The sequence below is a fragment of the Motacilla alba genome, chromosome Z (assembly GCF_015832195.1).
Source record: "Motacilla alba alba isolate MOTALB_02 chromosome Z, Motacilla_alba_V1.0_pri, whole genome shotgun sequence".
In the NCBI taxonomy this organism is placed as follows: Eukaryota; Metazoa; Chordata; class Aves; order Passeriformes; family Motacillidae; genus Motacilla; species Motacilla alba.
In genome coordinates this window covers 18,649,362-18,673,212 of record NC_052046.1, presented here as the reverse complement: position 1 = coordinate 18,673,212, position 23,851 = coordinate 18,649,362, and the positions used below count along the sequence as shown (strand labels likewise).

General features: G+C 36.0%; 1 protein-coding gene across 11 annotated transcripts in view; it reads left to right on the top strand.

Moving 5' to 3' along the window:
* The window catches only part of PDE4D (phosphodiesterase 4D), a 530,024-nt gene that overhangs the window by 389,013 nt on the left and 117,160 nt on the right, over positions 1-23,851 (top strand). The window contains exon 1 of one of the 11 annotated variants that reach the window (XM_038123334.1): positions 8,822-14,174. The exons of the other annotated variants lie outside the window; for them this stretch is intronic. Within the exon in view, the coding sequence (XP_037979262.1) occupies positions 14,110-14,174 (65 nt within the window). The 5' untranslated portion in view covers positions 8,822-14,109. Of the gene's footprint in view, positions 1-8,821; positions 14,175-23,851 lie in introns of those variants that run through there. 11 annotated transcript variants of the gene reach the window in all.

Here is a 23,851-nt window from a genome sequence, read left to right as displayed (position 1 = left end):
GCTCTCTAAAAAAAAAATTAATGAAGGAAATACCATTTAAGCAATGCTGCTGGAAATTTAATTTACCAATTTACTTGCTGTGCTATCCAGGCCACCCAAGTGCCCTGCAGGAACTGAAATTTCCTAGAATAGCAGCTCACAGGACCAAAACAACATTCCTGCTCCACATGTGTTCAGAGGTCTGCACATTTTGGAGTAACAGACAGTAAAACAGTAAACTTCAGCTCCTCCCTCTTAGAACTGTTATAAAGTGAATTAGTCAATGCTGTAAAATTTAGTTAGTGTAAAACATTGCCTTGAAATCTTGCATTTAATCTTCAATCGTTTTGAAATTATACAAAGAGTTAGTGTTTGCTGATAAGGAAGTCAAGAGGTTTTGTTGTAGTTCTTTTCCATTTTTAGTTCAAAACAAAACTTGCACTTTTTCTCCCACAAAAACAAAAACAAAAACAAAAATTTGAGGGCTAGTTAAAATTGACACTACAGTGCAGCTGTAAGATGTTGATCAATATTGAAATATTCCTGAGTATATTAAACAGAAGCCACATGCACTATAGAAACCAACATACATTTTACCTGTAATTTGGTATGCACTCAAATTCATGAGGAATGTTCTGTAGCACACTGTAGTTAGGGTCCTCTGGTGTGTTAGACAAAAGTACAGGGAAAATAGTTTCAGGATTGACTCTTTGACAACTATTTCATTAGGTTCAACTTTGATATGTTTTGTGAAAAAAAACCAGCCCTGAGATGTGAAGAGGGTCTCCAGCTGTTCATTCAAATAGAAACCTAGTTACAAAAGCTGAAGATGCATTTAGTTCATTATTTACTTTATATTTTGTTCTTGGTAGTTATGTTTTGGTTTTTTAAACATAAATGCATGTTTGTTTGGTGAGGCTTCTGTCTTAATCTTTCTGAAAACTGACTTTAAAAAGAGATTCATGATATATTATTGCTGTGGTTTTTTTTCTCTAATGGTGTAAATAAGCCATCAGCTTCCTGAGTAATTGGAGTTAGTGTTTGCTGAAGTTACAATGCAAAATGAGGCAGGAAAGTGTTATTAACAATCATCAACTTCAATTTATAAATCAATTGTAACAGAGTAAAAATCAGTGTGTGTATCTAAAATCTGTCATGTCAACTAAATATATTGAGCAGTTAAATACCACTTTGTGTACTTAATAGCCATGTTTGCTGTAGCAAGGCTCAGTTGTTCAGGAATAATGGCCCATCAGCTGAGCCTGAAAAAGATCCCAGACTGATTTCAGACATGAGTAAGATGACAAACCTTGGAGGCAGAAGTGAGATCTGAAGTCTAAATTGAAGAAATGCAAGTCAAGTATCATTGGAAATTTTTATTTTAACATTACTTTCTGTGTAACAGTGATAGTGATAACATTACTTTCTGTGTAACAGTGTTTTTGCTATATGTGTCATATTTTCCACTTTAGGGACAAAATATTACTTTTTTGACTGATACACCTACTAAGGGAAGAGCAACAAGTTCTCTCACTTCATTGCAGCTGCTCCGCCTCATCAAAAGGCCCTCTCTTAGAAGAGCTGAAGTGGGATAACTTTGAATGTGGTGCTGCCATGTATATCTGGAGATTCATGTCTACACCACAAGCTGGAATTACTGAAGTTCTATCACTTCCATATATTTGTGGATATATGTCTACAGGAGAGAAAGATTCAAGTTATTTATTTCATTACATACTGCAAGAGACAAAACATTAAATAAGTTTCTTGTTCAAACTAAAACTAAACCAAACACAGGATACATACAGGATGAAAGGATGACTGCATTATAGGAGAGGCCTAAAGACTGTTTAGAAAACATTCTACTCTGATGTTCAATGGCTTTTCTTCATTAAGATTTTGTTTGTTGATAAGAGTTGAAGAGAACATCTTGTCGGGGAAATTACTCATATTATTCTTAAGCTCCAATGCATTTTTTTTTCTCTCTAATGCTCTGTAAACCCCTTACCCGTAAGGGGTTTAGAGAGTTGAAGGAGGCCTATTTAAAATATCATTCTCCAAAAACAAAGCAAAGCCAAGCCAGAAGGACTTGACAGAGCTTAAAGGCAAAAGTCTTAGACCCACAAAATGAGATTTTTCATGTAGAATTTTTTCATCTATTAAGAAAGCAATGCATCTCCAAAACTACCTCAATTTTTTTTTTTAATGAAAATCCATGGATTCTCATTACTGTAGTATACTTTATCCCCTGCACTGGACATCATCATAGAAACCATGTGAATCAAAATTGGCAAGGCCTGCAAACCTAGAATCATCTTTCTGAAGCAATGGAGAAAGGCCAAAAACAAGAGGAGCTTTGTTCTATCTCATTCCTCAGTGTGACATGCAAAGGACGCGACAGGGAATTGAAAGTTGTCATTTTGCTGGACACTAAAATTAATAGAACCACAGAGTCGTTATTTTCAAGCATATGCTTTCCTTACAATCCCACTCGTCACCTTCTATTCTATAGGGGCTGTTTCTCTCTTTTTGCTCTCTACAGATCTGTTATTTGTTCCCTTTTCAGCATCTTTTCTTGAGTGCTCTTTTGTTTTGTTTTATTTTCCTGTGGGTTTGTTTTATTCTAGCCCTGTCAAATCACTTTTTGAGAGACATCTTTTTCTGAAAATCTCTATAAATGTCTTTCTTTTATTGAGAACTTAGAACATTAACATATTTGAACTCTTACTTATTTTGGCATTATAGGTTTAACTGTCTGTATCTCCATATTTGAAAACCTTCATTCAGATCTTAGAAGGACAGAAGGCCAGTTTTATTTTGAAAACAAAACCAATCCTTCTCCAACATCCGTACTATTTTAGAAGTCAAGAACTGATATTTAGTACAAATGTCTACTGACCTATATTTCAGAATTTTTTGTCATCCCTATCAAGACTGTGAATGGGTAGATCTGAAGGCACATTGCATTCCTGAGAGCTCAGCCTCTTCCCTGTGACCTCTGAGCCTCCAGTAATGTGCAGCCTGGCATGTGCCTGGGTCAGGCAACTCAGCCCCAGCTCCTAGTGCTTCATTTGCTGGGACTGGGCATGCAGAGGGTCTGTATTAAAAAAACCTCCATGCTTATCCTCAGACAAGAGGATGTGAACCTTTACATGAAATGCAAAGCTGAGAAATGCAATCAAAATTCTAGTAGTCATGGTTTTCAAATGGGCTTTCTCACTTTCTTGAGTTAAATTAATACTTCTGTATTCCTCTAGGTCGTTGAAAATTTATCAATTATTAGAAAACTTTTTGAGTCTTTGTTTTCCTTAGATGCCTCTGAGAAAGAATATTGCCAGAATTAGTGGTTGCTATAAGTGGTTCTGTGTAAACTTTTTCAGAATAAAGGTTTCTGCACAGAGCTTTCTCTAAAATTAAGACTTTTTTCAACCATCTGGTCATAACCATTTGAACCAAAGGTCATAAAGAAAGTAGGCAACAGAATGCTTGAGGGGAAAGCTGCTATGCGAAGGAAAACAGAGGAACTTCCAACACACTGTTGGGAGGACTTTGGAGAAGAGAGATGGGATAACTAAGCTCCAAATATTCATAAGCTTATTAAATTTATCAACACTGTTATATGCAGTTTAAAGTAATTATTGAAGAATTCCTAGTGTTTCTCCTGCAGTAGAGCAATATGTATTAGATTGAGAACTTACTAAGCAAAGCAGCTTAGTAGCTCATCCTTGTCTTTGCAAAAATGTCATCCTAACTGAGAAAGGTTTTAGATGCCAATACATTTTTTTAAGTTGTAAAAGGCAAAAGTGAATAATTTAGTTGTGTTCATGTCCAAAGTAACAGAACACAATAGGTAGAAACAGAAGGGAAAAAATTTCCTACCAGTTTCTGTCTTCTTAAATGTCACTTTATTTGGATGGTGATCAGCTGGATTGACTTTGCAAGACTGACTTTATTTACACATGCAAAACTCCTTAAACAGCAAAATAAATTCCAAGGTTTTGTAACGTCATATTCCAGAGATAGTAATGTGCATCTTGCTGTGATTTGTAAACCTGCCAGTGTATTTTGAATGCTAGTTCAAATGAAATTACAAATTTTGAAATATGTGCATATGAGCATGTAAATTAAAAGAATATATTATTACAGCCAACACTTAATGTCAGTAGTTGGCTTTAGCAATGTTTGCAATATAAAATACAAAACCAATTATCAATTTTTACTATAGTGAACTATAAAAGAAAAACATTTCACTGTTAAAATATTTGTAGAATAAATTTTTCCAAAATTTTCTATAAATGAAGCTTCATGTAAGCTTTCACATAGAGAAATCTTAGATGATTTTTTTTCAGTACTTTCATAGGTAATCTCAGGTTACAATTAAAAAAAATTCCAAAGTGTCTTTTCACCCCAGTCTGTTTAATTTCTTAACCCACTTTTAGACATGTAAAAAAAAGAAAGCAAACAAACCACCCTTCAAAATTACACACAAAATGCTCACAGTAGTTTAAAAGGGCTGACTCTGGTTTTTGTAGGTTTTGTGCAAACACACTGAAATACAGCCCATATGGCCTTAACCTACAGTGAGCACATCCTCTTAGACATGCTGCATAAATTAAGTTGTTTCAAATAAGAACTGCAGTTTAGATTTCTTTTCTTTATATTCATGGAATGGATCCTCATGGAAGCAATGTTCAGATATATACAAGACAAGGAAGTGAACCAAGATAGCTGTGATTTTATTAAGGACAAAAAGGGCTTGACCAGTCTCTGTGCCCTCCTGTGATGTATTGACTGCAATGCTCAAAAAGGGAAGACCAACTAGTGTAGTCTGCCTGGAGTTCTGAAAGCTTTAAACACAGTTTCACGTGGAATCATAAACTCCAAACTGGAGATTTGGAGTTGCATTTTAAGAGTAAACTAAGGAAAGGGTGAGATGGATACAGCCAGAGAATTGCAGTCAATGGCTCTATATCCAAATGGAGACCAGTGATGAATGGTGTCCCTCAGGGCTGTCTTGAGACTTAGGCTCTTCAGTATCTTTATCAGTGTCAGAGGCAGTGGGAGCAAATGCACCCTCACTACATTTGCAGTGTCAGGAAGCTGAGCAGTGCAGGTGGGATGCAGGCGGGATGGGATGCCATCCAGGGGCATCTGCAAAAGCTTGAGAACTGAGACCATGAGAAGCTAAGGATGTTAAAAAGTCCAAGCACAAGGGGCTGCAGCACAGTCAGAGCAGAACCAAACATGACTACAGAACTGGGAGTAGTACTTATTGAGAGCAGCCCTACCAAGAAGGACTTGGAGGTTCTCATGGCTGAAAAGCTGGACATGACCCAGTAATGTACCCTTACAGCCCAGAAAGGCAAATGTGTCCTGGGCTGTATCCAAAGCAGTGTGGGCAGCAGAGAGTGGTGAGGGATTCTGCCCCTCTGCTCTGCTCTGCTCTGCTCTGGTGAAACCCCACCTGCAGTGCTGCATCAGCTCTGGGGTAACAGCACAGGAAGGACCTGTTGGAGCAATTCCAGAGGAGACCACAGAGAAAATGAGCAGGCTGGAGTTCCTTTTCTGTGAAGAGAGGCTGAGAGTGTTGGGGTTGTTAAGCCTGGAGAGGGGAAGGCTCTGGGAAGACCATATTTCAAGCCTTCTAATAGCTAAAATGGCTTAGAAAAAAAGAGAGAACAGCTTTTTACAGGGATAGATAGTGATAGAAAAAGGGAGAATGCTTTTAAGAGTAAAAAAAAAATATTGTTAGATTAGATATTAGGAAGAAATTATTTATTCAGATGGCAGTGAGGCACTGAAACAGGTTGCTAAGAGAAGTTCTGAATGTCCTTTTCTTGGCTTTGCTCATGGCCAGGTTTGATGGGGCTCTGAGTAGACTGGTCCAGTGGAAGGTGCTCCTGCCAATGCAGAAGGGTTGGAACTAGGTGATATTTAAGATCCCTTCTAACCCAAGCCATTCTATGTTTCTATGACTTTTTTTAAAGGAAATATGTTGTAAAGTTGATGAACACCATTAAATTAAAAAATTAACACCCTAAATAAATAAAAAAAAGAAAAAGATTTGGTGCCTTTTGTCTTATTTTAGTCAGAGATTCTCTCTTTCTGCATTTAACATAGCAGCATATATCTAGAAGGAATTTAGCTGGATTGAATTTAATGTGAAAAACAGAGATAGCTTTGCTAATCAAATACTGAAGGAGACCATCAAGAGAAAGAATAGATTGATTTGCTATATTAGAAGGCTACCATATGTAAAACACTAGCCAGGTATGCTAAGCTGTGACATGTTTGATGACACACAAACTATTCCTACTCATAGAAGGGTGAAGAGGAAAGATGCACATTGTCCATGGTAATGCACTGGCAATTCTGAAATGCTTGCATCCAATTTAGGCAATTCAAATTTCCACAAGAACATGAAGTTTCTGGCTACTGTCATCTCTGGAGGTATTTACAGCCAGTGTTGGTAAGAGTCTCTTTGGGATTCATAGTGCAACATGGTTTTCTTGTACCTGATACATTGTTTAATAAGGGGAAATTCAAACATATAAATATGGAATAAAGAGTTCAGATAGATCTAACAAATTAGTCCTAAACTGAGAAGAAATTTAGAATCAATGAATATCAGAACATACTGTATCTCTCCCGCCAGATGCCTGAATATTCAGAAGAGATAGGTCTTATATGAGTTTTCAGTGGTGGGCATAACTGCTGTACTATATACATGGATATTCCTTTTGATCACTTTGCTTTTCCTCCCCTGGGAAAGAAGGAGAGGAGAAATCAGAAGTGCAGCTTTTTTTTTCTTTTTTTTCTTTTTTTTTTTTTTTTTTGACTACATTAAATATGGATTGGAGCAGTGGTGTCTTGGCATTCTTCATCTCTCTCAAAATATGATGTGAGGCCAAATATGGAAATATGTCAAGTTTATATTTCTATAAAAGGAAAAAAATTAATCCTATCTACATTCAGTTCAACTGCTACAAGTAAGAGAGTAGTGAGGCAAAAATCTGCAATGCCCATATTATATAAACTTAGAGGTTTTATCCTGGTACCATAGAATTTATCAAGTACATCTTGAATTGCCCAAAATCTACATTTCTAACATAAAATAGGCAGGAAGCCATAGCCCACAGAAGGATAGATAGACAGCTGAGAGGAGCAGTTCTGTCTGTCTTAAAATAGATGTCTGAATCATGGAAACAGACTACCCCAGCAAGTGCCTATCAGACCTGTCTCTAGCAGGAGCCTAGCTGACCAGTTTAAATGAGCAACCAATCCTCTGGCAGCTCAAGGCTGGTGAGAAAACTCCTTTCTTAGTGTGCCTTGTTTAACTCTCAGTGAATAATTCATGACAAGTAATTTACTCTCAATGTAACCTTCATTTGTTCTCATAGAAGCTCTCCAGTAACTTGCAACTTTTTAAAACAAATAGTTTTTTTCCTTTAATTACAGTTTTGAGTTTGATAGTTTTGCATTAAAAATCGAACACATTTTGTACTTTTGAGTGTTCATATAAAAAGTTTGGGTTTTTTTTTTTCTTTTTTTACCTCATACAAGCCAGATTAAACCTTTGGAGTTTTCCATACCTCAAAAAACAATCAGAAGTGAAACATGAGTAGCAAATTTATACAAATTCAAGTGGATTTTTTGAAACACAAGTGTCATGGAGGTATGCTTCCTCTTCAAGAAAGGCTTTGTAACATAATGCATAATTTAGGTTTAATTTTAGTTCCTGACATTTTTCTGAAGGACTTAGAAGTATGGATGATGTCAGTCTACCAAACAAGAGTCTTATCCATGTCTGACTCATTCAGGCCATGATCCCATACCTGTGGATGCCAAGTTTCCAGTGAAGGACATGGAGAAATCCACTCTACTGCTTTGTAGAGAACCCTTCTGTTACCCTAATGTGGTTACCTCACCTCAGATTTGCTTTCAGGATGACTTTCTGACAGTAAAAGTTTATTGTTTCCAAAAAGACAAAATGTTACAGAAACATTCGTTTTAGCATATGCATGGCTGGGTTGGGCAGCTTTTCTGTTAATGTTTGTTTTTTGTTCTAGACAAGACAAAATTGAAAAAAAAAAAAGTGCTTTACTATATGAGGCTATATATAACATGCTTAAAATTTAAGTATAATTTTTCATGTTGTACATACAAGTTTTGTTTGCCTGAAACAATGGTCTGTGTGCGCTCTTGAAATACATGGTGGTATTCTTAAGAGTCTTCCAGCCTACTCTGGTTAATCTCGCACTATCCCATTCTTCTGAACAAGATGATGATGAAAGAAGGCATATCTTACAAAATATAATGGTTCTCTGATACTGAGCCTGACACTCGAGAGTGACTTTGTCCAGGACCAGTCATAATCATGAAAGCTTTGTAAAAGAAATACAATTCTCTCTTGCCTTTCCTAGCAGCCACTGCTTCATTTGAAAAAAAAAAAAAAAAAAAAAAAAAGAGAAAAAAATGTTAGTCTACTTTTTTTTTAGCCTGGAAATGCTGGCATATTACTCTTGGAAACCATAGCTACTGCTTAACTCCCTACTGAGTTGAGTATGAACCACCAATGTTTATTTTTAAGCAACTATTTAGCTAACAAATTGTATTCTGAGTTTGCGTGGAGCAAATAAGTCCAAAACAGAAGGTCTGATGGAAACATTGATAGATTTTTCCTTTAACCTTGTAATTAGTGCTGTATTACTGCAGTAAAACCACTTAGATCTGACAAAAGTCTATGTTTTTATAATTCAACTTGTTTTTATATATATACATATATATATATATATATATGTATATATATATATATATATACATGTTTATTAAAAAAAACCTAAAAAGAGATAAAAACAGCCTGACACACTAGGCAGCCTTAGCTCAGCTGAAGTTCAAAGTCTGCTAGGAGGGTAGTATTTAATTTTAGGCTATTCACTGGTATACAGTGTTAATCCAACATTAGCAGATGTCATTTATTCCAACCGTAATGACTGGTGTAACCATAGCTGATGGTACTGTTTGTCTAGAATATAATGTTTCTCAGAAAACAGTATTCTCCTACTCCTAAAATTTAGCTATTTTTATTTTCTTTTTGAATCTCTAGCAATGAAGATTTGCACAGGTTCTATTTTTATTTTTGCAATGGAATCTATGTGTACCAAAAATGGTCATTTAGTACTGAGGTTGCTAACCTCTAATTGTGTAACTGATTAAATCAAATTAAAAGTAGGCAGGAATAAAGACAGAAGGGCACGTTTTCAGTCTGACATATGTATATATGAAGAACCTGACTTTGCTATGTAAGGGAGCAAGGCACTGTGAGGCCTCTCTGTGACTCTTACCTCCCTTACTTCTCATGGAACAGTTCAGGCAGCAGCACCGGGAAGCTTCAAAGGAAACTGAGATCAACATCTTCAGACAAGGCATCATGTTAGATTTGGGTATTCTTACAGAAGACCCTCTCTGCCATGAGGTCTGTGGGTAGTTTTGCACATTTAATTTTGTGTAAGGCCTTTGTAGAGCACATGGTAACTTTGTTTACATAGCAGGCTCTGAGCTAATAAACCATACTTATAAGATGGGTAGCTCAACCCAGGCAGCTAGATGTGAGTGGATACAGAAAGGAAACACCAGCGACATATGTCATGTTTCTGCTTTGCCCTTTGGTTTGCCTTTTTTCATTTTTATGAATTCTACACTCTAGCTATCATTACATTTTTTAGTTGTCTTACTTATGCAGTTATGTGCAACTTTTTCCTCTTTGCTAAAGAACTAGTCAAAAGGGAATATGCTGTTACCTAGACATGAATTGCTAAGTTTAGTTTTCTGGAATTCTAACCCTACAAAAAAATGTTTTTAAAATCACTTGCTATGTTGACCAGTGGCAAAATCTGAATCTGGGTTAAAAATTTGTTTCTCAAATTCTCTGACTTAATACTTGTTTTTGAAAGATACATCTCCTGAACCTACTCCTACATTACTGGTTCTTAGACCCACTCATGCAGGTAATATAAGAACATTTTATTAATCTTTTCTGTCCTTCAGCTTGTTATGCAGTACAGGACAATAAGAGGATAATCTATTCTGTGGATGATCTAGAATGAACTGTGCAACTCAAGAAACTGTGCAACTCAAAAACTAATTGGTGTGGTGCTTTGTTTGTGAAAGTTTCCTACAGTGGAATGTGTGCTCCAGCAGATTGGAAATGTTGATTTCAAGTTTAAATGCATGTTTTTTACTTATTGAAAAGTGTATTTCACATAAATGTGGAAACTGGAAAGTATATATGAAGAAAACAAAGATACAAACTGTGAGCAAGACCAGGTGCAACAGTAACTAAGAAATAACATGGAGAGTCCTGAGTGAATGAACCCAGCTCCAGGTTTTTAAAGATATTTTAGCTATCCTACTTGGAAAAAACCCAGGGTGAAACTAAGATTGCATATCAAAAGGCAGCAGATTGTTTTATAGCTTTCATTCGGTGATGTGTATTCCAAACACTCCAGAGCCCAGTCGTTATTTATGTTTGAAGGCTTGAAGTTGTGAAACCATCTCTTCAGCTTGCACAGAGCAGTGATAATAACCTGTCTCCTGTTGCATGTTTTTTCATCAGTTTGATGTCCAAGTGTTTTTCAAGCAGCATTATGTGGGTTATCCCTGTTTTACCAACTAGGAAGACAAAACTCAGAATGTTTAAGCAAGTGTTCCATAACCTGAAGAAAGAGATGTTTCCAAGAATGAAACAAAAGAATCAGTCCTGTACCTCATTCCCTAAGCCATGCTTTTGGCAATTTATTTTAATATTAAATTCTTTGCACTGTAGCACTGGAGTAATTCAATTAGTTATTAATTTAAATATAAGTAACTAAAATGTAAACGTGCTCAAAGTGGGCTGAATCCAGCACACTTTTCATTTAATGATGTTTTGTTTCTGTATCTTTTTTTCCTTAGACCTTTTAACTATACAGCTAAAACCTTGGTTGATGATACATGCGGATAAAAAATACTGTTGCCTTTCTTGATTCTTTTATTATTAGTGTATTTAGTAATACTGGATGTCTCCATCTTTTAGTAGTTTCATTAATCTTAAATATTTTATTCATTATTTTTATTGTACAATTAACACTTGCCTTAAATGTGGTGGCATCCTAAGACTTCTCTTCCAAAGCCTTTTTCCTGCCACCATAAAAAAAAAAAAAAAAAAAGGATTCCAAAAAGGTAAAAAAATATATGGGTTTGTTAGGAGTTCTTTTTAAATTACAGGATTACATGCACAAATCTGCCATTTAAACAATGGTCATTTCTCTATTTATTCTCTTAACTCTCCTTAATTATTTTTTCTCTTAATTCCTCAAATTATGAGAAATTTTGAGTTTTTATTATTTGATCCCAAATACAAAAATATATGCTACACCATCTTCTATGAGTGCAGTGAACTAGTATTCTCCTATCTTTACGTAAAATTTAGGCAAATCTGCCTTCGTTGTTAATTTTAGCACAACAGATTTTATGTACGAATTAGAATCTATTGTTAACTGACAAAGTTGTTCTAATGGGTTCTCTAGAAACCTCTCTAGAAAAAGATTACCCTTTCTCATGATGAATATTAAGAGGCTCCTTTGTTTTAGCTTCCACAAAGTCAACTGATTAATTTCAGATAAGACTAACATTTCCTAGGGGTCTGTCAGCTCTCCTTCCTACTGGTAGACTCCCTGTTTTGGGGGAAGCCTATGAGTCTAAGGCTGCTCCCTGAAGACAGTCTCTGATTTGGCCACTTGAAGTATGGTTGCTTAATATATATTTCATAATAGTTGAAGTTAGTAGGCATTTGGAGAATAAGAGTTTATTTCTAAAGAGCTGAGGATGGAAACTAACAAAGAACGCAGGTTTGCAGCAGGTGTTACTTAATGAAATGGAGAAATGTGACCCCTTGAGGACTTTTTTTTCTGAACTGCCATTGAAAAACAGTGACTCAAATTGAGTACCTGCAAGTAAAATATATTTATATTGTAGTAGTAGTAGTAGTGTTTATTATCTATATATGTTAATATTTCTAGTCATATTTCTAGTAAGTAAGAGGCAGCATCTTGTCTGATACACTATTGAAAACAGAACATCCTGAGATATTTACTTTGTGGCAAAGCAGAAATAGCCTTTGAATATTCCATTTCAGTATGGTATTGCAAAAAACTTAATAAAAAATCTCTAATTTGCTTTATTTTGTTTTCCTGTGTAAAATTGTAACAGTGTTTATATTTATAAATTATAAATAATCAACAAAACAAACAAACAAACAAAACAAAACAGCTTTAAAACAGCCAGGTGTTCTGCAACAGTCAAGGGTCTCTATTTTATCTGATTTTTTTTTTTAATGGCCTATTCTGTCTGTTAAAGGAATAAAAAAGTTTCATAACTTGGTGCCTGATTTATGTGCACTTCTATAGACGTGTGACCTGCACAGTGACAGACCCAACTGTTACTAAAGGTCTTATGACTGTATGACCCTTTGAGCTAAATTTACCACAGATGCCTTTTCCATTCATTGAAGCTAACTTTTTTGATTCCATAGAACCCCTACAAAAGGTCCTTTGCAAGTCAGTAAGTGATATTTGAGAGATAAGTGCCAGAAAACATGGAAAACATGAAGAACAGAACGCAGAGCAAGAAACATTATTAACATTCCTTCTGCTGTTGTGGAACAATTTGTATGCAGATCACTGGCAAAAGCCTCCAGGCCAGTTAGGATCTTTCCTGGTGATACACAGTATAGTTGGTAATAGATTTTATTGTACTGTTATAAAATGAAGTGCAAAGGTTGTAGAGAGCCTTACACACAATTTGATTAATTTTTTGATCTTTTGATACATAATCTGTTTATCATATTTTCCTTTTATTTGCCAAGTCTATATAAATTTTATAAAAGCAATCTTCAGTGCTTGTTTTCATTATTAACGTAGATGCACTCCCATCCAAAATAATGTACTGCAACACTTGTAAGAGACTGCAAAAGAATGTCTATTAAGCATGTAAACCCTTGTTCAGCAATAACTTTGTTCTTTCAGTTTAAAACAAATTCTGACACTGTTCAGAGCATTTTCAAAAAATTATAAATTAAACAATATAATGCCTATTTTGTTTGCTGCATTTCCCCCTCTTTTAATGCTGAAATTGCCAAATATATCAACATAGGAATTAACTCTTGAAGCTTTTATGAAAATTATTGACCAATATTTTTTGGTAATGCATAAACTATTGATGTATTATTATAACAGGAAAAGATATCTGCAGTACAGCAGAAAGGATGTCATGTTATAGTTCTTCAACTTAGGTATTTTGTCCTTCAGTGATTAATAGCAATCACTATCCATATGTGTATTTGACTTTAACAGTCTACAAGGAATTTGATTTTTACTTAACTTCCCCCCAGTGTTCTGAATGCCTTTCAGACAGGGAATGCATTCTGGTTTGTGAAGTTTGATGGTAGTACTTTTTAACAGTATCTAAGCAAGTGTTAGGAGAAAGAGAAAGAAAAGAATTATGTTTCTGGGTAAGGATTTTAGCTGATTTGGAATTAAAATAATCTTTGTTCCTTTCTTTACTCCACAGAGACTAATTTATCTAGCATGCCTGTAAGTGGAATTTCTTTGCAAACTCAGAAATGTTACTGTAACTTACATTCATCCTTTCCTTTCCATTCATTTATTATCCAGAAGTATTTTTTCTTTTCTTTTTTTTTTTTTTTTTAATGTTATTGACCTTTAAACCTGTTGTTATCAAACTGAAAGAAAGAGATAGGAACTCTTTTCAGCTGCCTTCATTCTCATGTGACCTGAAGGGAGAATAGGTTCAAAATAGACTAGTTCCTCCCAGGGCAATACAAGACAGAGGAGAAAAGCACTGTCATTTCCGAACAGCACGGTGCTAGAGTAAACTCAGCATGAAAAAGAAAGGAGTTGCAGCATGTTAGAATTCTTCTTCCACAGCCTGGATTTTTACACAAGACGGATTTGGAAGGTGTTAAAAAGCAGAGGATTTTAAAAAATACTTTGAAATGGAGTACTTTGTGAATGAGCTTTTTAAGGACAACTGACATCTGACTGCTAGTAATACTGAAGGAATTTTTTCAAAATGAGCATTGTTATGAAGCCAAGATCCCGATCTACCAGCTCCTTAAGGACTGCCGACGCAATGTGGTAATGTGGTTTGCTTGTTTCTTGCAGGCTCTCTATTATGACACAGAGATATGTCCCAAGAAAGTCACAGGCTTTAATTTTGATTTGATAAATATTGCATATTGATTGAAGATGTTCAGCTGCTGAGTAGCACAATTATTAGTAAGAAACAAAATTATGTAGCCTTTTGTTGTAAAATACAGTGTATATAATTTTTAAAAAGAGAACCCTTTTTGTACTTTTTGTAACATATTACACAGATTTTATCCATTCAGCAGTCGGGTTCAATCCTTACAGTTAGAGATGCCATCTAAAAATCTTCAGTACATTTATTTCAGTAAGAGAAATCATAACACAAAGCTTGCATTTCTGGAGGCTGAAGAGTAAAATGAAGTTATAGGTTGTGTGAGCTATTTTGGGATGCTCACATGTAGTTTTGCTGCATAAATAGACTGACTGGTAGAAATGTGTCCTGGGAAGCAGCAGACTTTGTAGCAGCATGTGTGAAACTGTGCTGTGTTATGCTTCATGTGTTTCCCCTGCTCTCTGAGGCTTGGAAGAGTAGAACTAGTCTGTGATATTGATCAGTCTGTATAATTTTCTTGCATATTTTTTCAGTTATTAATCAGCAAAGCTTTGTCTTTTGACTAATTCTTTTTCTTTATTCTTTTTAAATATCACTTCATGCTTTTTAAAACTTTGTAGGCCCTGACAGGACAGCTTTCTATGGAGTATGAGAAATTATTTCCATTTACTCTCTTAATGTGTCCTAGATTTTGTTCTTCTCTCTGTGTCTTATTAAAACCACCATAATTTTAATAAACACATAATAGACTAATTATTCAGAGCTATATTTTACAGGTATAAAATATGTATTTTAAAATGTAGCTTTTTTAATATATAAATGGCTGATGTGTTACTGAGGGATAGACTAGTGACTAAATACAGTTCTTTGTGAGGATATGCATTCAGTTAATTGAATATTAGCCTTATAAAACCTTTATGTTTCAAATAATTTTGGCTCTGAGCTAAAACCATGTCAGTATTACTGTTAAAGCAGTTAGAAATTTCTTCCAGTTATCTTTTACTGAAACCATTTTGTAGTAAAAGGAAATTAAACAAGTACACTACTCAATCTAAAGAATAGTTCTAGTTGTTCTCAGAAAGTGCTAAGGCAGAGTTCTGCTGAAATAAATGCAGTAAGTAGTGTCTCTATGTTTTTATTAAAATTCAATGCCATGTTGGTAAACGAAATATTGCTAATATGCTGCATTCTGCAGGGTGTCTCCAAGGAAGTGAGCTAAAACATACATACCTTAGCTATTACATACAACTGTGCACAACTGTGCAAATAAATCAGGACCTCTGATTAAATTTCTTTTTTTTTTTTTTTTTTTTTTTTTTTGTTTGTTGCATGCCTCCATTAATTCTTGCAGGGAAAAGTAGTTTCGAAGAAAAAATAAATCCTTGTAACTAATAGTTGCTAATTTAAGCACTAAGTATTCTGTCTAAAATACCTTCCTACCTCCCTTTTGTTGCTGTGGCCTTTAGTCATAGCGCTAATCTGATATCTGAGAATACCTGTTCTGCTGGTTGTAAGCTAGGAGTCCTCCACTACCCTGCTGTTTGGGAACACAACCTGAGCTCAGAGGTGGCTCTCAGGGAGACACTTGAAGGCTCCTGGAGAGGGTACATTCTGTACTGTGGCGGTGTGGAGCAAAGCCAGGCAGGCCCTGTCCCAGCCAGAGGGAAAACGGAGTGCAGAGATAAGAAAGAATGGGAAGGAGCTGCTGGCTGCCCACACCGAGCTCAGTGGCTGACTGCCCTGGGGAGCTGGCAGCTGAGGCCAGCCCCCCCTACCCACACTGCCCAGCCAGCCACCTTCAAGGTGGGCCTGAGTGGGACCAGTTTTCAAACCATCTGCTTGACTTCGCTTTGTGCGCCTTGTTGCCTGAATCTGGGGGTTTGTACCCGTGGGTCAGCACCTCCCTGCAGTTCTCTAGGAGAGAATAACAACAGTACAGTCTTGCTACAGTATGAATACTTAGGGAAAAATTAAATCAGGGTTAAATCAGAAGCACTGTTAGGTGTTCAGGCCAGAAGACAGGAAGAGCATAATTATCCTTTTTGAATCTTTTGATATAGTGATCCCACTCAATGTAAGAGGAGCAGGAGTGCCTGGGAGGAAGGATAAGATGGGTCTGAAGAACACAGGGACTTGACTGACAGGACTGTTTTAAAGTATAGACACCCCTCTTGAAAGGGTTTGAGAAAAAATGATCCCAAATTTCCTCTACCATTTGTCATGTGAATAAAGTTCCTGTGAAGATCAGAAACTGGGCTCCCAACACACAGAGGCCAGTGAAAGGACAGAAGAGATGTAAACATAAGACAGAGAAACCTCTGCTTTTGGTGCCCTGACATCAGACTCCCTCTTTGTCCAAAAGATATAGTAAGTTCAGTGTAAAAGCATATGTGTGGTAAAAGCATGATATTCTTTTCAGTATCAATACTAGAAAGCAATCAAAGGGTATCTCCACGTGTATGATGGGTACCCCTGCTGGCTTGGAGCAGATGCAGGCAAGCCTGGGCTGTGCTGATGCCTCTGCTTTAAAGCTGCATGGGTTGGGGATGGCTGCTGTTTACTGTGATGGTAGGGTCTTTAGGCAAACCTTGTCTTTCCAATGGGGCTTGTTAAATTTATCCTGGTGTTATGGTGACTGAAGTAAAAGCAGATGGCTGGTATTTATACAGAAAAAAAGAAAGTGACTTATATAAGGGTTATTACCTGTTACGTTATTGCTGCTCAATTCTACCACTCATTCCCACTCATTCCTCAATTCAGGGTGTGATTGTGAAGTTTAGTTTTAGATAATAAATCTTCTGGAGAATAATCTAGAAGGGATAAATGCTTGTGCAGACTTTTCAACTAAGATAATTGATGTGTCTTTTTATTCTAGAGAAGAAAAAACAAGGAAGTAGAGAAAGCAGTGAATTAAACTTTGGCTGAGACAGCCAAATGATGATATGATTACATTTTCTTGACTAGTTGCCACTGAACAGTAAAGCAGTAGTGTTCCACTGAAAATATCATAATTCTGTTGATTTTTTCCATTTGTAATGAAACAAAAGTTTGAACATATAAAAAAATCTATTTGGAAAAACTGAATTAAAATTTTGGAAGCTTAAATGAGAAATTGAAATGCTTGTTTGATGGAAAGTCAAGCAAGCAGCCTCAGATGCAGAACCTACTGCCTGGAAATGGTGCAGTTGATCAGACTTTAGAACTGCCTCTGTTTTTCATGATATATATAACTAGCCAAAAGAGCTGTAATCCTCTGGAGTATTGTCAGCTTTTTCCAACAATTCTTTCTGCATGATGCAACTAGAGATAGTTATATGTTTACTTTGTGAGTTGGCATTGCTGGGTTTTATTTTGCTTTTGTAACGTTTGCCAGTTCAGGCTTTTCTGGGTTTTGGAACTTTTGGTAGATTGACCTGCAAAGGGCACAGCCTGTCTAGTGACCCAGAGAGTAGAGGTCTTCAACAATTCAGTCTGTGCTATTATGTAAAACAATGCATCTGTTCTTACTTAGCTCTATATGTGAGTGATACTGCTTGTCTGCAATATGATGGAAAAATTGCTGAAAAATCTTGTCAAATATGGATTTCTCAGTCTGTGACATATTTATAGATAAGTGGGGCAAAACTGATCTCTTGTATGGAATTTCTCTGACCTATAATATGTGGATCATAAGAGGAATGCTAAGTAAAATTTTATTGAATGGAGACAGCAAAATTCTTGTGGCTTGACATCAATGAATACCATTGTTTCTGGGGCAGAAGAGCTAGAACAAAAAATGAGCTGACATTCAGCTATGCTGACCTCAGGTGCACTGCTTTCCTGACTTAAAGGTACCGTGAAGTGGAACTCTGGAATAAGTGTGACCCAGTCTTTTGGTAGCCCTGTCTAACAGGAGGAAGCTCTGGCTACATCACACTGTTGTAGGACTGGCCATCCCAAAACAATTCAGTTCCTTGGTTATTTCCTTGGTACTAGCAAGCCTATTGCCATTACAAAGATGATGAATATATTCAATAAATGACACTAAATGAGTCTTATACATCAAGGTTATTATTATTAGGCATGTATTTGAAGTTAACCGCTGACTTCCAGGATGGGAGTCCCACTGCTGGTGAGATTAACAGCAAAACCAGGGTACTCCTTGAAGGAATCTAAGTCTACAGGGCAGAGAATGTTAACATAGGTAAATGTAACTGTGAACAACATTAATGGCATTCATATCACTTGGCTGCTAAAGTGTTAAGGCTTTTTATTTCTGTGTTGGGTGAATTTCTTTTTTCTCTAGAGTATTATGATTGTCTGAGTGAGGCATTGTTGGTGATATTACTTGTCTCTTGTTGCCACATCTTATAAAACTGCTGTTAAAGAAAAGAGGGTTGGGACCTCGCATATTATCCAATTACACTTTTAGTGGTTGAAGGTATTGAATAGAGTGTGCTGGGAAAGTTCAATGCAAGCTGCACACCATTCAAACTCATAGGTAGGGATTGAAGTACAAGTATCTCATGTAAAATTGTGGGATTTCTGAAAGTTGAGGAAAGCCTGCAAGCTATAGATATAGTCTTTCCTACATGAAGTCTGACTTTGATGGACCCCATAGGTGACTTCATTAAGAAAAATAGGCTTTCGTAAGCAGTATGGGTCTCAAATCTAGACAACCATAGAAATTCAAGGTGGTATATATGCTTTTATTTATTGTTCAGTGCTAGTGAGGAAGTCTGTAAAGTCAGCATGATGCTATTTTCCAGAGTGTGATATGTTAAAAAACTGTTATTTTTACAAAATGAAAGGGAAAAAATGCAGTTTTGTCAACAAAGTTGTGGTGGATTTTGAAATTATCAAGTGTTCTATTTTCTAAGAGAATAAGACATGTCCCAATGGGCCTGGCCAATAGTCCTCCTAACCTAGAATTCTGTCATCACCTGTAGCAGCAGGAATACCTGAGTCCCTGTCCCACCTGAGTCTCTGTCAGTTTCTGCAGTCCATCATGTTGCCCTGCATTTGTATTGCTGTGTATTAGGGATGTGTATTTGTTTTGTGTTGTATTAGGGATGTTACAGGGTTCATCCTGGCCTTCTCTTTTTCAGATCGTCTATGTACCTGTTTGCTGCAGATGTGCTAATATCTTTCCTGAATTTGCCAATAAACTGTCTTCCCCTACAGCCTTCTGACAATCTTTTGCTAGTGTGCTTTGAGTTCTGTCATTGCAGCATTTCATGAGAGAGTCTGCATTCACTTTTCCAACAGCTTCATGATTCTGTGATGTTCAGTTATAACTTCTTCAGCCTTTTCTTGTAGACATGGAAAAGTTATAGCCTTCTTATATTTTCCTAAACAGGTTACTGCCCCATCCCTTGATCATTTTATCTCCCATTCATTGTATTTCCTCAAAGACCTCTGTGTCCTTGAAATACAAAGACCAAAGTAGGCATTACCCAAGATGTGAACACACCCATGTTCTCACACAGTGGTAAAATTATACCTGTTTTTTGTTTGTGGTTTTTTTTTTTTTTTCCCCTCAGCAGCTTTGTTATTGTCCAGTATGCTGTTAGGTTTTTTTACTGCAATTTCAGGTAGAGTTGTATTTTTAAATTATTTTTACTGGGTTTTTTTTAGCCATTTTTTGGTGTGTTCCCATCTCTGTATTTTTGTAGAGCAGAAGAATTAGAGTTGCCATCACAAAATCCAGTTAGTTTAACATTAATATGAGAATAACTCCTTATTGAGATAACAAATGTGGGGTTTTTTAATAAAGAAATATTGCAAATCATGCCAAAGATGACAAGTTGCAAAGTGTGACTCCAGAAAAGAAAGGCAGTTCCTCTGAAATACTTTCTTTCAAGCAACATCCAGATTAACTCATTTGAAATTCTTTCTCCACCACACACAACAACACAATTTAGTTCTCTGCCACTCACTTGAGTGCATTAACAATGCACTTTCAGTTTTCCTGAAAATATAATCTTCTCTTTATAGCACAGTTCTCACACCTTCTCCTTGAGCACATCTGATATATTATCAGCTTGTGGAAAAAGCTCTGTTCAAATCTAACAACCATGAGGCCCAGTGAAGATGTGACACTTCTGTGTCTGTCCCTAGTGTGAAATAAGGGAGAGGACAGCAATTTCCATGGAGGGTTCACTTGACAGCTCAGTTGAATGACCAAAAGCCCATTTACAGCTGGTTCAAGTGAGGATAGAAGGTAGTCCCAACCTGGATCAATGTTGAGATACCATGATGAAAATCCTCTCCCTTGCCTTCCCTTACACTACGTCTGAACCCGTTGTTTGCATCAAATTCCACACGGAAGGGTTATCTTTCTTCCTACCTTGTATTCTGAGAATCACAATTATAGTGTAAAGCATAACAGGTGGGATTCAGTTCGTCTAGACAGATTTTTATCATATCTGGTCTAGTAACTTCTTGGTGGAAAGAAATACTTGCTCTCAGGGTATGATGTGTCTGTGACATATTTTAGATGCCTGCCTCAGAAAAAGAGGTACTCTTGATGTCAATGATTTTATCAGCATATGCACCACTTAACAAAACTTAATACATATACATGAAGTCTAGCTTGTATGTGGACTGCAGTATGCATATATAGCCAGATTAATTATTTCTGATGCAACTAATTTAGTTTATGCTGAATACATGCTTTGACATTTAGTAGTTTTACTATTATATTATAATATAAGGGGAAGATTCATATGACATAAGGGAAGTCCAGGATGGAATACGAAATATTAGAACACAACACCAAGAATAAACCAACTGTTTAGGCTAAATATAGTATTGAAAGAACCTTGCAGTCAAGGTGAGGTCAATTCACAACCGTGAAATAACTAAGCAGTGTTGTCATCATTCCAATGACAGCACAAATTACTTAATCTCATTATTGTGATTCTCATCAGATTTCAGCTGTGGTGGTTTCTAATTCAGACTAATATGCACTAGAGCATGTTTCTTAGCTCACATTACACAACCAGAAGCAGATTTCTGCACTCCTTTATTTGGTACCATTGCTGATACAGTGAAGATGGGGGCATTAATGACTTAGATAGATGCAAAGTATGGTATTATATAATCTTTGAAATATTTTTTCTTTCATCAGAAATCATGAAAGCTTTTCAGATCTATAATGTGAAATGATTTAACAGTTTCAGAAGCTAAATGGCAGAAACAGATTTGTTCATCTGACCTTATTTTCAAGGATTTGAGAGGCACATAGAAGAACTCATTACTTAAATTTGTTGCTTCTCTATTTCATTTGCAAGTTTTATAACAGCACTTTTTGATGCCTTTTATAAATACACTCAAATACTAATACACTCAAAACCTCACGCACTAATTCGAAAATAATTTTCTCTGTAGTTATTTAAGAAATATTTTTCCCCTTCTATCTAAGTGTTAAGCGTTAAAAAAAAAAAAGAAAGATGATTGCTTCAGAAACATTAAAAACTTCCTGTTTTTTTGTCAGGTCTCTCAAAGTAAATCCAGCACAGATGAATTTTAAAAAAATCATTCTTGTAGCTTCATTTTGCTTTGTTTCAATTCAGTAATTTAAAATCATTACTCAAATAAACTAATTGAATAAAAATGTAGCTTAGACTAGAAAAAAAGGAATTTATTTTTATGAAAAAAACTTTCAGTATTTCTGAAATTTATCCTTAAATTTCTTTTAATAATTGTAAACTTTTTTTTTTTTTTTTCAATTTCAATTTTGGGGTAGTTATACCAGTTAGTTATCTAAATTTTTAAGAACTTCCCATATGCATTTATATAGTAACCTACTGAAGAAAATCTCCCTATGGTGTGTACCCAAAACAAGTTTCAAAAAAAGGACAAATGCTACATTCCTACAGAATAACACATGGCAAAGAGTTGCATGTTGGTGCTTGCTGTACTGCCCTGGGAGCTGGTGGACAGTGCTGTAACAAGGCCAGTTAACCCTCTGACACTGCGACAGGCTGCTTGTGGAACCCCAGTGACTAATTCCACGTGGTGTTGTACTACATCTCATAGCTGCTGCCAGCATCCACCCCCACACACATCAGGGCAGATTGCACCAAGCGCTTTTAGGAAATTCTTTCCAAGAGGTATATGTTGGGAAGTAAACAGCCAGTCACTGTGAAAGCTTCTTGGGTGCTGCTGCCCTGAAGAGTCCCCTACACAAGATCAGTTATATAAGATCATCTGCTTCTCAGAGCTTCATATTCATAATCATCTTTATTGTCTCAGACATTTCCACATTTAGTAGTTTTAAGCTTGTGAGCCGTGCTTTCATTTGATATGCGGTCTTTCCTTAACTTAACCAACATCTATTTTTCTCTTGTTCTAGCTTTCTGTATATGTCTTATTATTGGGTTCTGACATGGTAACTAGTTTACCTTTACTTCCTCCCATTTGCACATTTTCTGTCCAAGTTTTCAGCTGAGTTAGAAATAGCCTTTGCCATTTGAATACCGTTAAAATTTACCTTTGCAAGACTTCCATAAAACTATTCTTTTCCTACTGTTAACTTCACTTAATGAAAAAAAATACTGGTTTCAATTTTAGCCTTCAAAACTTCCAGATATAAAAAAGGTATTTTTATGTCTAAAACTCAGCAATTGCATTACTGCAGCTTCCATCCTTCCTAATTCAACATCTCCTGTATTGTTTGACACCCTTATTGCTGTGTCATGAATACAGATATTTTCAAATAGGTTTGATTCCTTTACTATATTTGCGCCTTAGATGTGTGATGCCTGTAAAGTTGGTCAAAAGTCCTTTCGTGGAAATGAGCATATCAACTTGAAATATATCTGTATTATACGGTGTGATTTACACTTTCCTTGCTTGTATCTGTGTATTTTCCAGGTGTGTCCAGTGAACAAAAAATTTTATTTTTCTCTCACAAGTCGTTTATCTTCACATTTATTGTGAGAAACCACAGTGTAATAAAGCCTGCACTCCTTATGTTCTATGAGACCAAGTGAAGTGCATCACACTTCCAGAAGTAAACCTCTTGGTCTTACTAGAATTTAGTCTTGCTGATTTCTTTGCATGCCAACCTGAGGTGTCTGAATTAAGCCCTATGCATAAATAAACCATTTTCTTTTCCCAATTCTAACTTCTGTTCGTCAAGTATTTTTCTTTCATAAAAATCTTCCTTTCATTAATCTTCTGTTCTCTTTTAGTATAGCTTGAGCAATTTTTATACACTCAAGTCTAATAACTACACGACATTCTCAGCTCTCACATTTAAAAATTAAAGATTTACTGATTATAGAAAATATTGTAAATTTCACAAATTAAAAGGTGCGGAAAGGATATGTTCCTTTTAAAATCTTACCATTTTAAGACAATCCATTCACCAATGCTTGCATAGTCAACATGGGAATTTATGTAAGTCCAGAGGGCTGTTCAGAAAATCAGAAATGACATCCTAATAAAGACAGGTGCTCCCAGTTTTCCTCTGAGCTCTCTCCCCTGGGACTTCTGGGGAGCCTGACCTTCAAGTTTAGACATTTGACCAAACCTGTGCTGTTAATTTTCTTTGTATGAGCTAAAATAACCTGTTTTTTGAAGTTTTGCCTTGAAAAAAAAGGCCAGAAAAGAGATTTTTTGGGAT